This window comes from Trachypithecus francoisi, unplaced genomic scaffold (assembly GCF_009764315.1).
Source record: "Trachypithecus francoisi isolate TF-2019V2 unplaced genomic scaffold, Tfra_2.0 Lachesis_group4, whole genome shotgun sequence".
In the NCBI taxonomy this organism is placed as follows: domain Eukaryota; kingdom Metazoa; phylum Chordata; class Mammalia; order Primates; family Cercopithecidae; genus Trachypithecus; species Trachypithecus francoisi.
This window is the reverse complement of record NW_022681469.1, coordinates 134280368-134297910: the sequence shown is the minus strand read 5'-3', so window position 1 is coordinate 134297910 and position 17543 is coordinate 134280368. Positions and strand designations below refer to the sequence as shown.

The 17543-nt window shown below is 37.9% G+C and overlaps 1 protein-coding gene across 3 annotated transcripts in view; it reads right to left on the bottom strand.

The window, feature by feature from the left end:
* The window catches only part of CDK13 (cyclin dependent kinase 13), a 143088-nt gene that overhangs the window by 84305 nt on the left and 41240 nt on the right, over positions 1-17543 (bottom strand). For all 3 annotated transcript variants that reach the window (XM_033193739.1, XM_033193738.1, XM_033193737.1), the window contains exons 3-5: positions 15977-16147; positions 14145-14284; positions 11331-11501 (exon numbers count right to left, since the gene is read on the bottom strand). In XM_033193739.1, the coding sequence (XP_033049630.1) occupies positions 11331-11501; positions 14145-14284; positions 15977-16147 (482 nt within the window). The remainder of the gene's footprint in view (positions 1-11330; positions 11502-14144; positions 14285-15976; positions 16148-17543) is intronic.

The following is a 17543-nucleotide window of genomic DNA, read 5'->3' as shown; positions in this document are numbered from 1 at the left end:
TATAAAGTGGTATCTCACTGTGGTTTTGATTTGCATTTCCCTAATAACTAAGTTGTTGAACATCTTTTCATGTGCTTATTGGCCATTTGCATATCTTCTTTGGAGAAATATATGTTCAGATCCCTTGCCTACTTTTTTTTTTTTTTTTTTTTGAGGCGGAGTCTCGCTCTGTCGCCCGGACTGGAGTGCAGTGGCCGGATCTCAGCTCACTGCAAGCTCCGCCTCCCGGGTTTACGCCATTCTCCTGCCTCAGCCTCCCGAGTAGCTGGGACTACAGGCGCCCGCCGCCTCGCCCGGCTAGTTTTTGTATTTTTAGTAGAGACGGGGTTTCACCGTGTTCGCCAGGATGGTCTCGATCTCCTGATCTCGTGATCCGCCCGTCTCAGCCTCCCAAAATGCTGGGATTACAGGCTTGAGCCACCGCGCCCGGCCCCTTGCCTACTTTTTAATCAGGTTGTCTTTTTTCATTATTTAGTTCTAAGAGTTTATACATTTAAGATACAAGTCCCTTATAAGATATACAGTATACAAATATTTTCTCCCGTTCTAAGTGTTGTCTTCTCATGTTAATGATAATGTCCACTAAAGGACAAAAGTTAATTTTGATGAAGTTCAATGTATCTATTATTTTTCTTTTGTTGCTCCTGCTTTTGGTGTCATATCCAATAAGCATTTGCCCAATCCAAGATAATAAAGACTTACTCCTATATTTTCTCCTAATAGGTTTATGGTTTTAGCTCTTACATTTAAGTCACTGATTCATTTTAAGTTAATTATTGTATGAGGTATGAAGGGGTCCAACTGCATTCTTTTGTGTGTAGCTATCCAGTTATCCCAGCACCAGTTGCCGAAAAGCTATCATCCTCTGAATCATCCTGCCACCTTGTCGAAAATCAATTGAGCTTGTAAAATGTGTGGAATTAATTTCTAGACTCTCAATTCTATTATTGATCTATACATTTATCATAATGCCAGTGCCACACAATCTTGAGCACTCTAGCTTTGTAGGAAGATTTTTTAAAATTTATATAAATTTATAAAAATAGAGACGGTGTCTCACTATGTTGCCCAGGATGGTCTCAAGCTCCTGGACTCAAGTAATCCTCCCGCCTTGGCCTCCAAAGGGTTGGGATTATGGGCATGAACAACCATGCCCAGCCCGTAGGAAGATTTAAAATTGAGAAGTGTGAGGGTTCCAACTTTGTTCTTCTAAGAATCTTTTTTTTTTTTCAGATGGAGTCTCGCTCTGTCCCTCAGGCCAGAGGGCAGTGGCGCGATCTCGGCTCATGGTAAGCTCTGCCTCCCAGGTTCACGCCATTCTCCTGCCTCAGCCTCCCAAGTAGATGGGACCACAGGCACCTGCCACCATACCTGGCTAATTTTTTGTATTTTTAGTAGAGACGGAGTTTCACCATGTGTTAGCCAGGCTGGTCTCGACCTCCTGACCTCGTGATCCACCTGCCTCGGCCTCCCAAAGTGCTGGGATTACAGGCGTGAGCCACCGCACCCCACAAGATTCTTTTTGTTATTCTAGCTCCTTTGAATGTGCATATGAATTTTAGAATCAGCTTGTCAGGCTACTGCATTGGCCAGCCCAGATGTATCTAGAACCTAGCACAATAAACATTTGTGGTAAGAAAGAATGAACAAATCAATGTTGCTTTCTTCTCAAACCTCAGGAGATATCAGCAGTTCTAAACTGCAGGAATATAAATTCAGGCCTAGAAAAACACAAGATAAATAATTCGGAAGCTAGGTATTCTTTAGGGGATATGCCAGTCTTCCATTGTCTTGTAAAAACAAGTCATGACAACTAATAACTAGAATGCCCTCCACTATACCTATCCAAACTGCACCCTTTAACATTCTGAGGTGTGATAGGAATTGCGCTGAATACGTAGAGCACTTTGAGTATTGCCATCTTAATACTGAATTTTCTAATCGATGAATATGGAATGTCTTTCCATTCAGTCTTCAATTTCTTTCAATTATGTTTTCTAGTATTCAAGATACATGTCTTACACTTCTTTCATTAATTTATTTCTAGATATTTTATTCTCTTTAAGGCCTTTTTAAATTCTTGACTTAATTCTACTTTGTTCATTACTTGTATACAGAACAAATGATTTCTGCATATTGATCTTTTATGCTGGCACTTTGCTGAACTAACTTATTAGTTCTAACAGTTTTTTAGTGCAGGGGTCCCAACCCTAGTACTGGCCTGTGGCCTGTTAGCAACTGGGCCACACAGCAGATGAGCAGCGGGCGAGTGAAGCTCCAACTGTTTTCTGTTTTGTTTTGAGATGGAGTCTCACTCTGTCACCCAGGCTGGAGTACAGTGGCATGATCTCAGCTCACTGCAACCTCTGCCTCCTGGTTTCAAGGGATTCTCCTGCCTTAGCATCCCAAGTAGCTGGGATTACAGGTGCAAGCCACCATGCCCAGCTAAGTTTTGTATTTTTAGTAGAGACGCAGTTTCCCCATTCAGGCTGGTCTGGAACTCCTGACCTCAAGTGATCTCCCCGCCTCGGCCTCCTAAGGTGCTGGGATTACAGGTGTGAGCCACCATGCCTGGTCCTCCATCTGTATTTACAGTTAGTCCCCACTGCTCACATTACTGCCTGAGCTCCGCCTCCTGTCAGATCAGCAGCAGCATTAGATTCTCAGAGGAGCACAAACCCTAGGGTGAACTGTGCGTGTGAGGGATCTAGGCTGCGCGCTACTTACAAGAATCTGATGCCTGATGATCTGTCACTGTATCCCATCGCCCTGAGATGGGACCATCTAGTTGCAGGAAAACAAGCTCAGGGTTCCCACTGATTCTACATTATGGTGAGTTGTTAATTATTTTATTATATATTATGATAATAATAAAGTACACAATAAATGTAACATGCTTGAATCACCCTAAAACCATCCCCACCTCCCCCACAGCCTGTGGAAAAAATGGTCTTCCATGAAACCACTCCCTGGTGTCAAAAAGGTTGGGGTATACTGTTTTAGTGGAGACCATAGAATTTTCTATATTTTCATGCACAAATATACACACACACAAACTAAAGAGAGTTTTACTTCTTCCTTTCCCATTTGGACACCTTTTATTTCAGTTTCTTGACTAACTGTCCTGGCAAGAACCTCCAGGACAATGCTGAATACAAGTGGTAGAAGCAGATACCCCTGTTTTTCATAAGATGTCCTTTATCAGGTTGAGGCAGTTCCCTTCTACTTCTAGGTTGTAGAGTGTACCCCGGATTTGGGAGTATAAATTGGCACCTTTTTTCTGGAAAACAACTTGGTCAAGAAGTTTCAGAATTTAAAAACTTCGGTCTATCAATTCAATTCTTATTGATCTATTTAAGGAAATAATCAAATGTTAAAAAAAAAAAAAGTTAACCAATAAGGACATTAAGAATGGAAGGAAATCTGGTTCTAGTATCTATGACCCACTGACTGCTAGGATTGATGCAACAGCTGCTCATTATGTAAGACTTTTATCCTCAATACTTCATTCCTAACCAAACCAGTAATTAAGAATTGATTAGGACTTTTCCTAGCACATGAAGCCTCTGCTTTAGCTAAAGGCACATGAATAGTGGCAGGTACCTGCTAGAATATCCAAGCATAAAGCTTCAATAGAAGGAACTATAATGAAATGTCCAAAGGAACTTAAATACACAAAATGGAGGAATAAAATATAGTTCAGGCTACATTTCACTCAAGTGACATTATGCCATTACAAAAGCATTTTATTAAATAAGACAATAAAAGCAGCAGAACCTTCATTTGGTAATAATCACATAGATGTGAGAAAAGAGACACTAGAGGAAAATATAGAAAAATGATGATAGTGATAGTATCTGGGTCAACTTCTTTTCTCCTTTATACTTTGTTTTTCAAATATACGACAAATATTTATTTTATAATCAAGCAAACAAAACCTACACATTAACAGTCTTCTTTCTCTTCTGCCCCACCCCAAAAAAGGTGCTAAGTCTACATAGTAACAGTACTACACCAGAAGGGTAGAATCCTAAAACTATGAATCCCTGACCCTATATCTTAATTGTAAATTTCACATAAAATTCCAGATAAAAGTAAAATGTAGAACGGAGACTATTTTGTAACTTTTATCTTTTACATAACATAATGGATAAAACAATATAGGTAACCCCCACTATAAAAGAAAAAAAAGTAACTTATGAGTGACTTTCAACCCTGCCTTAAATGTGCTGCTGGAAGCCCCACTGTTACAGGAACATTTTATTTTCAATTTAAAAAACCCTGCAAGTTCATTTCTCTTTTTAGGAGGGGAAAAAAAAGATAACACAGTTTACAGTTGCTAAGAACAGACTCCTTAGCAAAGCTCCCTGACTTATTGGGTATGTTCCACAGTGAGTTATTGCTTAAGTTTTTTCACTTCTTTTGAAACTTAACACCTTCAACTTAAATTCCAACAATTACACATTAACTAACAATAAAGAAAAATCTCTAGGCAGAAACAGGTTTGTCATTCATATATAAGTTTGATTCAGTTCTAGCAGTGTTTGCAGATTCTTCTGGTTCCAGAGACTAGGTTGAGTTAGGGACCAGATTTTGTTTGTTTAATATCCCCAGTATTCAGATGGGCATTATTCAATGCTAAGATAATGAAAATGTTCTGTAACTTCACTGTCCAAAATGTAGTCTGTAGCTACATGTAGCTACAGAGCACTTGGAACATGAACAGTGCAGTTAAGAAACTAAACTTTTGATTTTATTTAATACTAATTAACTTAAATAGCTACATGTGGCCAGTGGCTACTGCATTGGCCAGCCCAGATGTATCTAGAACCTAGCACAATAAACATTTGTGGTAAGAAAGAATGAACAAATCAATGTTGCTTTCTTCTCAAACCTCAGGAGATATCAGCAGTTCTAAACTGCAGGAATATAAATTCAGGCCTAGAAAAACACAAGATAAATAATTCGGAAGCTAGGTATTCTTTAGGGGATATGCCAGTCTTCCATTGTCTTGTAAAAACAAGTCATGACAACTAATAACTAGAATGCCCTCCACTATACCTATCCAAACTGCACCCTTTAACATTCTACCTATTTCATAGAACCTTCCGAACTCTCCATTTCATTCATTCATTCACTCAAAATTTAATGATAATCAACTGTGGGCTGCACACAATGAACACAAAGAATAAAATTCAGTCCCTGCTCTCAGAAATACAGTAAGAATAAGATATGAAAACATGACAAGTTATATGAAAATACAAGTTATGGCTGGGCGCGGTAGTTCACGCCTGTAATCCTAGCACTTTGGGAGGCCGAGGTGGGTGGATCACGCGAGGTTAATAGTTCAAAACCAGCCTGACCAACATGGTGAAACCCCGTCTCTACTAAAAACAGAAAAAAATTAGCAGGGCGTGGTGGTAGACGTCTGTAATCCCAGCTACTCGGGGGGCTGAGACAGGAGAATCACTTGAACCCGGGAGGCAGAGGTTGCAGTAAGCCAAGATTATACCACTGCACTCCAGCCTGGGTGACAGAGCGAGATTCCGTCTCAAAACAAAAACAAAACAAAGCAAAAACACAAGTTATATAAAAGTACCATTACAGAATTATGTATGACATGCAATTCAAGTATATGGGAGCACCTAACACTGTTTGTGAATCAGAGACTACAGAGGAAGTGACATGTGAGGACTTCTTCCCTGGACCAAACAGTGACATGTTGCCATAAGCATTTACTATAGAATACTGTCTCCTGATTTTTAGGAAAATTCCACAGTAGAGTGCTCTAATTCCCTCATTATAAAAACACTAATATTCCAAGTATTATAGCTAAATTAATTAGGGGATAGTAATTATAATACTGATGTTTGGGTGTCCAGAATACCATGTTAAGTACCAAAACACTGTTTTGTTAAGTAGGAAGGTTTTATGTGAAATTTACAGTTAAGGTATAAGGTCACAGATTCATAGTTTTAGGATTCTACCCCTCTGTGTAGTACTGTTACTAAGCAGAGTTGGTACCTTTTTGGGGGTGGGGCAGAAGAAGAGAAAGAAGAATGGTTTTTTTTTTTTTTGAGACGGAGTCTCGCTCTGTCACCCAGGCTGAAGTGCAGTGACCGGATCTTGGCTCACTGCAAGCTCCACCTCCTGGGTTTACGCCATTCTCCTGCCTCAGCCTCCCGAGTAGCTGGGACTACAGGCGCCCGCCACCTCGCCCGGCTAGTTTTTCTGTATTTTTTTAGTAGAGACGGGGTTTCACCGGGATAGCCAGGATGGTCTCGATCTCCTGACCTCGTGATCCGCCCGTCTCGGCCTCCCACAGTGCTGGGATTACAGGCTTGAGCCACCGCGCCCGGCCAAGAAAGAAGAATGTTAATATGTAGGTCTTATCAGTAGAAACTGGTACATTTCAGTTGACGAATTTTTAAAATCTGAACACTGAAATATTTACATCTTGAAATAAAGATCAATGACTTGAGTTTTTACTTTATACAGCATAAAAGTCTTCTCTATCAAGAGAATTTTTTTTTTTTTTTTTTTTGTGAGACACAGTCTCACTCTGTTGCCCAGGCTGGAATGCAGTGGCACGATCTTGGCTCACTGCAACCTCTGCCTCCCGGGTTCAAGCGATTCTCCTGCCTCAGCCTCCGTAGTAGCTGGGATTACACGCACGTGTCCCCACACCCAGCTAGCCTCTTGGCCAGGCTGGTCTGGAACTCCTGACCTCAGGTGATCCACCCGCCTCAGCCTCCCAAAGTGCTGGGATTACAGGTGTGAGCCACCATGCCCAGCCTACCCAGAGAATTGTAAACAGCACTAAAATGTTTAATATTTAACTAAATATTATTTTACTCATTCAGAAAGTATTCTTCTATAACTTTATAATCCTCAGTGAAAGGAAGAAAGTAACAAAGAAAAGCTTATATTGCAAATTAATTCTCTTTATTTTCAGCAAATGCAGCTCCATTCACAATCTGTTACAATATAAACACTCTGAACAGTTCAAAGACTTTTTGAACAGTGAAATATGAACATAAATACTAAAACTAATGTAAGTAACTGCATCCCACTCTCCTTCCATACATGAAGAAGCTGAGTATCTAGAAGAATGAGAAAAGCTCTCTGATCCCAAAACCCCACCTTGCTAACAATAAAAGATTTAAAAAATCAGACAAAAAGGTTCAAAGGTCCCTTCAAAGTGATTAAAAGAGATGAAACTACATGAAGATGAAAGAGTTAGGAGGACATTTCAGAATCAGTTTATCCCCTGTCCATTCCCCCAGTTAGTTTAGAAAAAGTTTCTTCAGGTCAGGTGTAACAACTCACACCTATAGTGCCAGCACTAAGGGAGGCCAAGGCAGGAGGATCAATTGAGCCCAGGAGTTTGAGGCCGTCCTGGGGAACACGACAAGCCTCATCTCTACAAATCACTTTTTTAAAAATTAGCCAGGCATGCTGTCATGCGCCTGTGGTCCCAGCTGCTTGGGAGGCTGAGGCAGGAGGATGGCCTGGGGTCAAGTCTGCAGTGAGCCCTGATTGCATGCCACCGCACTCTAGCTTGGGTGACAGAATGAGACCCTGTCTCAAAGAAAAAACAAAACAAAACAAATGACGACAACAAAAAAAAAAAAAAAAAAAAACAAGAAAAAGCTTCTTCAGCATCTGTTTCTGCACAAAAATATACCCATGACTCGGCGATACCACTTAACCCTCAGTTTCTTAAGAATAATTCCTTCTTTAAGATGAAATAAAATTTCACTTTTGGCAGGGCACGGGGGCTCAAGCCTGTAATGCAAGCACTTTGGGAGGCCGAGGCAGGCAGATCACTTGAGGTCAGGAGTTCCAGAGCAGCCTGGCCAACATAGCAAAACCTCGTCTCTACTAAAAACATAAAAATTAAAAATTAGATGAGTGTAGTGACACACACCTGTAATCCTGGCTACTTGGAAGGCTGAGGCACAAGAATAGCTTGAATCTGAGAGGCAGAGATTGCAATGAGCTGAGACCATGCCACTGCACTCTAGCCTGGGCAACAGAGCAAGACTTGGGTCACAAAAAAAACAAAAAAAAATTTTTTTTACTTTCAATAATTAATTGAAATTAATAACCTTCATGATTAACTTTTTCTCATTTTTAAGTAAAGCCAAGTTTTAAGAAAATATATTTATGATGTTTTCCTTTTTTTCTTTTTTAGACACAGAGTCTTGCTCTGTTGCTTAGGCTGGAGTGCAATGGTACAATCTCGGCTCACTGCAACCTCCACCTCCCGGGTTCAAACAATTCTCCTGCTTCAACCTCCTGAGTAGCTGGGACTATAGGCATGCACCACCATGCCTGGCTAATTTTTGTATTTTTAGTTGAGATGGGTTTCACCATGTTGGCCAGGCTGGTCTTGAACAACTCCTGACCTCAGTCGAGTGATCCCCCTACCTCGGCTTTCCCCAAGTGCTGGGATTACAGGCATGAGCCACTCACTGCGCGGGGCATTTATGATGTTTCTCTTACAACTAATAGCTTAGTTAGTTTTAACAATGCAAATGTTTATATTTTTAAAAGGTAATATTTTTACTTGATTTTTGTATTGTTTCTAATTTTCATATTTACATTGTTAAGTCTAAACTTTTACTTTTTAATGTTTATACATTCCAACACACTCATTTTAGACTAGCCCGTAACATTTAACCAGTGTTATTGAACTGTCTTTATGCTCTAACTAGACAATTAAAATTAGTTTAATACCACACAGCATGGCAATCACAATTAGTGTAATGTCATACAGCTAGCGTGGTCAGGATTAGACTTCAAATCTAGTTCTCTTTTCAGAAAATATGTTGCTTCATCATAGTTCCCATCAAAATTATTAGATTCATTTAAGAAAGAATTATGTTTTAAATTTTATAACTTCTCACATACACTAATGCATTTAACTAATTCCAGGTACCTACATGTAACTTCTCACACAGGAAAACACATTCTTATTTATCATGACTCAGAGAATTACAAACAGGATTATGGTAGGAAGAAAGATAAAGGGTGCAAATAACATGAAAATCTATGATTTCTGAAGTGCAGTGCTAGGCACTGAGGAGAAATAAAACTAAAAACAAAGCAAAAAAGGCTCAGGGAATTTATAACCTGATAAAGAAAATAAATTATGACCATAATTGTAATACCAGGAAGACTATTACTATATTCACAGATAGTACTGTTTAAGTATTAAAGTATAAATAGGATTATTTAAAAAAATAGAGCTCATATATTCATTCAGCAATTAGTCATTCAGCACATTCTATAGTCCAGCCACTGACCTAGGTAGGAGGCACAACAGTGAAGAAAACAGGTATGGTTCCCATCTATCTGTACAGAAACAAGTAACAAACCATTATAATTATTCCCACTTACTATGAAATCTTAAATTGTCTGTGTCTATACATAGTGGAAAGTGGGAAGACTGATAAGGAATGGCCTCACTAATGAATAAAGCAACATTCAGGCTGAGACCTCAGGCGTGAAAAATTAGCCTTTCAAATTGTGCACGCGTGCATGTGTGAATGAGTGTGTGAGTATGTGTGTGTCTGTGAAGCCTGGTGGGCAATCAAAATGGCATAGATGGGATTGGTGAAGCAGGCAGGGAGGTGATCTCACAGATCAAAAAAGCAGGACGGCCCAGGTATGCTGGAGGAAAAGCAAATATACTAATTTAGCTAGAGCATGAGGTTAATGCAAAACAAACAGCACTTGCACGATACTTTCACGTTTAAAAGTCTTAATTCTTACCATGATAGATAATGTTTCCCTTTTATGGATGAAGGGATAACAGACTCAAAAGAGCTAAAAGCCTTACTAATAAGCCCACACCACTAATGCACTCAGTCTCAAGACCCAGATATTCTAATTCAAGTCACACCAATACCCCCCCTTCTACCACACAATAAGTAGTAATGAAAAATAAAGTTAAAAAGACAAACCAGGGTAAAAGTCAGGCTGAGAAATGCAAGCTTTACTAGGCACAAAAAGTAACAGAAGTGACATCAATTAAAAAGATGATTCTGAACTCCATATTATACTTTCAAACAGTTCCTTTATGCAAAATAACTACCATGTAGTTTATCAATCATTTTGAATTGTGTCCCCCAGAAGAGTGAGAGAGAGAGAGAGAGAGAGAGAGAGAGAGAGAGAGAGGAGAGAGAGAGAGAGAGAGAGACTGTGTGTGTGTAGCTGGGGAAGACAGAAGGCTAAGTACCATGTTCAATCAGAATATTCCTACTTTAATCTTTTTCTTTTCGTTTTTAGAGACAAGGTCTTGCTCTGTCGCCCAGATTGGAGTGCAGGGTGCAATCACAGTTCACTGAAGCCTCCATCTCCTGCACTCGAGACCCTCCTGCCTCAGCCTCCTGAGTAAATGGAACCACAGGCATGCACCACCATGCAGAGTTAATTTTCTGATTTTTTTTTTTGTAGAGATGGGCTCTCGTTATGTTGCCCAGGCTGGTCTTGAACTCCTGGGCTCAAGTGTGCCTCACACCCTGGACTCACAAAGTGTTTGGCTTATAGATGTGCAACACTGTGTCTGTTTTATGTTAGATTTAGTTTGAAAAAAAGTTTTGCTGTTTGCAAACCTCAGAATATAGTCAGTAAACTTTGGTTCTGCAATCTCATGAAGATTTAAATATAAGATTTATATAAAGATCCTATATTTACATCTTAAATATAAGATTTAATATAAGATTTTATAAAGATTTAAATCTAAAATCTAAGATGTAAAACATACCAGCAGTAGAGCACTGCTTTCACCCATCATATGCCCTATAATAACTACTTTAATAAGCAGGCTAATTTGTTGTCAGCTTCTCTGCTAAATAATAACTATACATATATACATACCCCACTATAGATTATTAAAGGCAATTTCAAGTATGATTTTTGCCTCCACACTTTCAGAAATAATACATATGCCTACCATAAAGTTTCCTTGTATGTTAAGGCATTTGTAACATTAAAATGTAGAGTAAAAATACTACTACTACGAACTGGTTTTTCAACTACTAAAAAATGAACTCTAAAAACTATACACTGATGTCAAAAAAAACACATATTACTAGTGAATACTTTACGTGTAATATTGGCAAATATCCTTTACAAAGTTTACTCAAAAACCACTAAAGTAAATCAATCAATTCTTCAACTCTACCAAACTTAAAAATATCGTTTCACATTAGAGCAATAGTATCTAATTACTCAGATAGTCAAATCTATAAATAAAATTTGCAAGTTAGCAATATTAATCATGAATACAAAGAATTAGTTATTTAAATATGCGCACATACCTTTGTCCTTCTTGAAATCCAAAGCATCTTCTTTATCAGTCACTATTTCCTTCATATTGATAATACTCTGATGGGTAAGCTGCCGGAGAATTTTAATTTCTCGAATTGCTGTAATTGGAAAGCCTTCCTTTTCATTATCCAGACGTACTTTTTTTAAGGCTACCATTTCTCCTATTAAGGAATTTAATAAAATCAGGTTACAAGCAGATGACATTTTTCTTAACTTTAAATGTATTTTAATTTAATTCTGTTCTTTTTTTTTTTTTTTTGAGACGGAGTCTCGCTCTATCGCCCAGGCTGGAGTGCAGTGGCCGGATCTCAGCTCACTGCAAGCTCCACCTCCCGGGTTTACGCCATTCTCCTGCCTCAGCCTCCTGAGTAGCTAGGACTACAGGCGCCCGCCACCTTGCCCGGCTAGTTTTTTGTATTTTTTTTAGTAGAGACAGGGTTTCACAGTGTTAGCCAGGATGGTCTCGATCTCCTGACCTCGTGATCCACCCGTCTCGGCCTCCCAAAGTGCTGGGATTACAGGCTTGAGCCACCGCGCCCGGCCTTAATTCTGTTCTTACTTCTCAAAAATACAACCCACAAAATATGTTTGTTTCCAATATACCAAATAATATTTATAGTTCAAAAAATTAAGTCTATCATTAAACAAATTATGCAATATTTATATAAACCAGGGAATACTACACAACTATTAAAAATGAGCTAAGTCCAAATATATTATGCTCCCCATTTATATATTCAGTGAAAAAAGAAAGATGCTTTTACATTCACTTGGGAAAAAATAAAAAGAAAACAGAAAGATGCTAGGCCGGACGCGGTAGCTCACTTCTGTAATCCCAGCACTTTGGGAGGCCAAGGACGACAGATCATGAGGTCAGGAGTTCAAGACCAACCTGGCCAACATAGTGAAACCCCAACTCTACTAAAAACACAAAAAATTAGCTGGGCGCCTGTAACCTCAGCAACTTGGGTCGCTGAGGCAGGAGAATCACTTGAACCTGGGAGGTGGAGGCTGCAGTGAGCCGAGATCACACCACTGCACTTCAGCCTGGGCGATGATGCAAGACTCCGCCTCAAAAAAGATGATGCTGAAGACTGGGTATATCACACTGTCATTTTTTTTTTTTTTAAGTGAACAAGCGAAAGACAAATATAGCCCATATGCTTATGTATGCATAAAATTTCTCTGAATAGAGAAAAACTCTATCAGTGAAAAAAATATGCTCAGACATATTACTTGCCCAAACCTGGCCAGTTACCTAGTAGTAAAACTGGAATTCAAAATCCAGTTACTTGCCTCAAAAATATACGTTCTTCCCCACTACACTAAATAGTCACGTAATTTAGGTATGAGTCAGCTTTGTATCAGAAATGGTCCAAATAGAAAATGAAATATACACACATACACAAAGTCTATTATAAGAAAAAATTCACTATAATAAAGGTTTATTCATTCCACTTCTTTGGAGAAAAAAATGTTCTTACAAATTTTCTAAAAGAAGGAGGTGTATTCTTTTAATCATTACAACTTATTCAATTAATTTTAATGGAATGCCTTCTATATTGTGTATGAGTCCTGGTCTTACTTAACAGTTTTAAAAGTTGTAATTTAATGTTTTTGATAACACATCATTATAAATACCAATTATTACTCTATGAAGTAATTGCCCTCAGTAGTTTCTAACCATAAAGTCATCTCCCATATACTATATGGCCTCAAATAGCTGTGCTGTTTTAATCTATTGGTTTCTTTCTTTGAGACAGAGTCTCGTTCTGTTGCCCAGACTGGAGTACAGTGGCGCAATCTCGGCTCGCTGCAACCTCCACCTCCAGGGTTCAAGCAATTCTCCTGCCTGAGCCTCCCAAGTAGCTGGGATTATAGGTGCCCGCCACCACACCCGGCTAATTTGTGTGTTTTTATTTTATTTTATTATTTTCTGAGGTGGAGTCTCGCTCTGTCGTTCAGGCTGGAGTGCAGTGGCACGATCTCAGTTCACTACAATCTCCACTCCCTGGGTTCCAGCCTCAGCCTCCCGAGTAGCTGGGTTTACAGGCATGTGACACTATGCCCAGGTAACTTTTGTGTCTTTGGTAGAGACAGGGTTTCTTCATGTTGGCCAGGCTGGTCTTGAACTCCTGGCCTTAGGTGATCTCCCTGCCTCAGCCTCCCAAAGTGCTGGGATTATAGGCATGAGCAACCATGCCCAGTCTATTGGTTTATTTCAATAAGCAGTTATGAATAAAGAAAGATAAAATACTAGCTCTATGCATTATTAAGTAAAATACATAGCTTCTGACACAGCTACTTTTTGCTTCTCCTGTGAAGCCTTTTAAAACTTTCTCTGAGTTCCTGATTATGTTATGAAAGATTAAGCTGCTAAAATTGACCTCCAAGGATAGTTACTGCAGGAAAAAAATTGAAGGCTAAATGAAAGTGTTGTGTAAGGCTTATGACAAAAAAAAATTTACTAGTAAGATTAGTTCAGGTTAAGATACCTTTCCCTCTGACTAATAACAGTGTAAGAATTACTCACCATAAAAGAGGAAAGAAAAACTAAATCCTACCATACAGTATATCACAAATACTAAAGGAACACTTATTAAAATATACACATATACAGACTCACTTACATGTACTCATATCTTACAAAATGCATATATAGAATAAAATTAAAAACAAGATGAAACAAAAGCACAATAAATTTGAATTTTTTTGGAAAATTTCCAAAGCTACACATTAGAAGAGAAACACAAACTAAGTACATCCCGTAGGCCCAAAAGATCCCCAGAACTTGGCATTCTTACCAGTGTCTTTATCCCTGGCTTTGTAAACTTGTCCGTAAGTACCTTCTCCAATAATTCCGATGATATCAAATTTATCCACGCAGCGTTTTCCCCAGTCAATATCTTTTTCTTTGATTTCACCATAGCGAGGCCCACATATTCTATCAAATATAGTTCTAAAGTTTTCATATACAATCAAGCAAATTGAATAAACTGTCTAATAACTTAATATGTACTCGCCACCCAATTGTATATTCTTTATTCTTCCCTACTCTTGCAGTAGTTATCATCATCTATCCAAAACAAGTAACACTGATTTGGTACTGTAAGTTATCATAAAAATTGAGGTATCACTTCTATATACTGACTCTTCTTCTGTAGACAAGTATTTAACCTGAGGAAAAAAAGTAGTAGAGCTTGTATGAAGGGTTTTCAAAAATAAAATGTAATTTTTCAATGAGTAGATGAAACCAACACTAGTAAGAGTTAAAATTCTCTAACCAATCTCCAGGGAGTTTTATTTTTCATCCATTAACAATATACATAATCTACTTTTAAAAAACAAGAGTTTGATAAAGAATGTTAACAAAAATCTAACTATAAAACTTATTGACAAATTTAGACTTATGGCTGGATGAAATCATATGAAAAACATCAAAAAAAAAGATTTTTCAGTCTAAGAGAGTACAAAAGGTATTAATATAACCAACTCTCATGAATCCACATTTAAGCAGATACAGACGGATAGGTAGGACAAAAATTTTAACATTCTTCAAAAAGATACATAATTTTGTAGTATTTTAATATTATAGTAAATCACAGAAATTCACGTAAAAGAATAAAATTACAGTGCTCAAGAAGAGAGTATTTTTTGGCTTTTTTTTTTTTTTTTGAAACAGGGTCTTGCTTTGTCGCCCAGGCTGGAGTACCGTAGCACACGATCATAGCTCATTACAGCTCTGACCTCTTTGGCTCTGGTGATACCCCTGCCTTAGCCTCCTGAGTAGCTGGGACCACAGGCATGCACCACTATACCAGGCTTTTTTCTTTCTTTCTTTTTTTGTAGAGATGGGGTTTCCCTATGTTGCTCAGGCTGGTATCAAACTCCTGGACTCAAGTGATTCTCCCATCTCGGCCTCCCAAAGTGCTGGGATTACAGGCATGAGCCAGTGTGCCTGGCCAGTTTAGAAAATGACCTCAAACACACACACTACGCACTACCTCAACTGCAATTCTAAAATCAGATCTAACTTAAAGTCTTCACTGTCTCTTGGTTAGGAAGTTTAGAAAAAAAAAAAAAAAAGGCACCAGTGTTGCCCGCTTTTAACTGATTAACAGGTTTTAAGAGAAAAAGGTCTCTCTAGGCACTTACTGGAAGCTAATTTAGGATACAAATTTCAAACCACCTTCTACTCCATCTCTTGCAAAACAAAGAATATATCTGTTTATGGGAAAAAATGGAGCTAAAAGCAAAGGTAGCAGCTTGCCCATTACTAATTTTATTTGGGCTCACTAAATGCTGACTTCTACTCTGCCCAATTTCAGTATTTCTGTGTTATTTCAATCTCTTAATAACAGAAAGTATCTCAGAAAGTATCTTAAACAAATACAATACCCCCGGAAATTAATACATTACAAATTACGAAGGAAAATTAAATTTGGTTTTATTAGTCATTGTGAATAGGAATGCAAGCAATTATGAATTTTTTCAAAACTGTAATAGAATTCATATATTTAAGTTGAAAGAATAAGTACATTTTTCATTTTAAACCTTAATTTAGTGTTTTATGAACTTCTGATGACCCAGAATCAATGCTGGTCAATTTAAGAGCAGGTAGAAAGCAAGCACATACTTAGGCCTCCTTTTACTATGTAATTGTGTTGCTGTTTTCTTTTCCTCTGGACTCTTTGAGAGATCATCTCCTCCTGGTAGCTCAGGGGGCAGCGGTAAATCAGCAAGAAGACATCGGAGTTTCTTTTCTACTTCTTTCTTAACTGCTTTTACTGAAATATTTCCTCGTAAGCTAAAAGTGAAAGAAGTCAGACAAATAAAACAAAAATTTTGTTAAGTAATAAAAATGTGCTTATGTCTTACATTTAAGTAGCAATAGTCATGAATATTCAACAATATTTCACATTTTAAGACTATTGTCTGAGTTTCTTTCCAGCTAAAGTAATACACTATACTCAACTATAAAACGCAAAATTTGGGGTAAAAATGATACAGAATTAGGTAAAAACTAAGGATATCTGTATAAAGTAGGAACTTTCATGATAACTTTGTATCAATATTGATTCATTGTTAACTAATGTACCACACTGATGTAAGATATTAACAGTAAGGAAACTGGGTACAGGGTATTCAGGGTCCCTGTAGTATCTTCATAATTTTTCTATAAATATAAGACTGTTATAAAGTTTATTTTTTAAAACGATACAGAATTAACTATAAAACTGTACATTAAAATTGAAAATCCACTAAACATGCTTTGCATAAAAACTCAGTTTTGCAAAGCATTTCTTTTTTTTTTTTTTTTGAGATGGAGTCTCATTGTCACCCAGGCTGGAGTGCAGTGGCGGGATCTTGGCTCACTGCAACCTCCACCTCCTGGGTTCAAGCGATTCTCTTGTCTCAGCCTCCCAAATAGCTGCGACTACAGGTGCCTGCCACCACACCCAGCTAATTTTTGTGTTTTTAGTAGAGACGGGGTTTCACCATGTTGGCCAGGCTGGTCTTGAACTCCCGAGCTCAGGTGATCTGCCCGCCTTGGCCTCACAACACCCAGCTGCAAAGCACTTACTTTGATTCTGGTAGAGACACAAAAGATATTTTACTGTAATAAACAAATGAAAGCACACAATAATATTTATCTTGCCCATTTAAATGTCCACAAACAACAGCTAATTCAGCTTTGACCCTTTTCAGGGTTAATTTTTCTAAATTGGACAATGATTCTTCTAATTTTTTTAAGATTCCAGCCTACTAGAATTACAGCTGAAATTTAAACTCCGTTAGTTAGCTCTGTACTTTTTATGAATGCATAAAGAGCTCTGAGTTTTAAAGTATATCTTAACTTGGCAATTTATTTTAAATTTCCCTGATATGACAAAGTATGTCATCTAATATAATGTGACATGTTGAAAGAGAATCTCATAATGATAATAAAATTAGGACTTCACATACTTTCATAGCAGTTGAGTCCCATAGTGAAAAAATTTATTGCAACTACACTGCTGTGATCAGAAATTACTGAAGATATTATTATCAACGTAAATAATTTAATTGTAATTATCCTCCTATTCATGTTGAACAATAATACTGTAAAATAAATGAATCTTTTAATACCACTTGATAAAAACAACTTAATAATACCATCTGATAAAAACGACTTAATAATCATAGTAAATGTATGTCCTGTG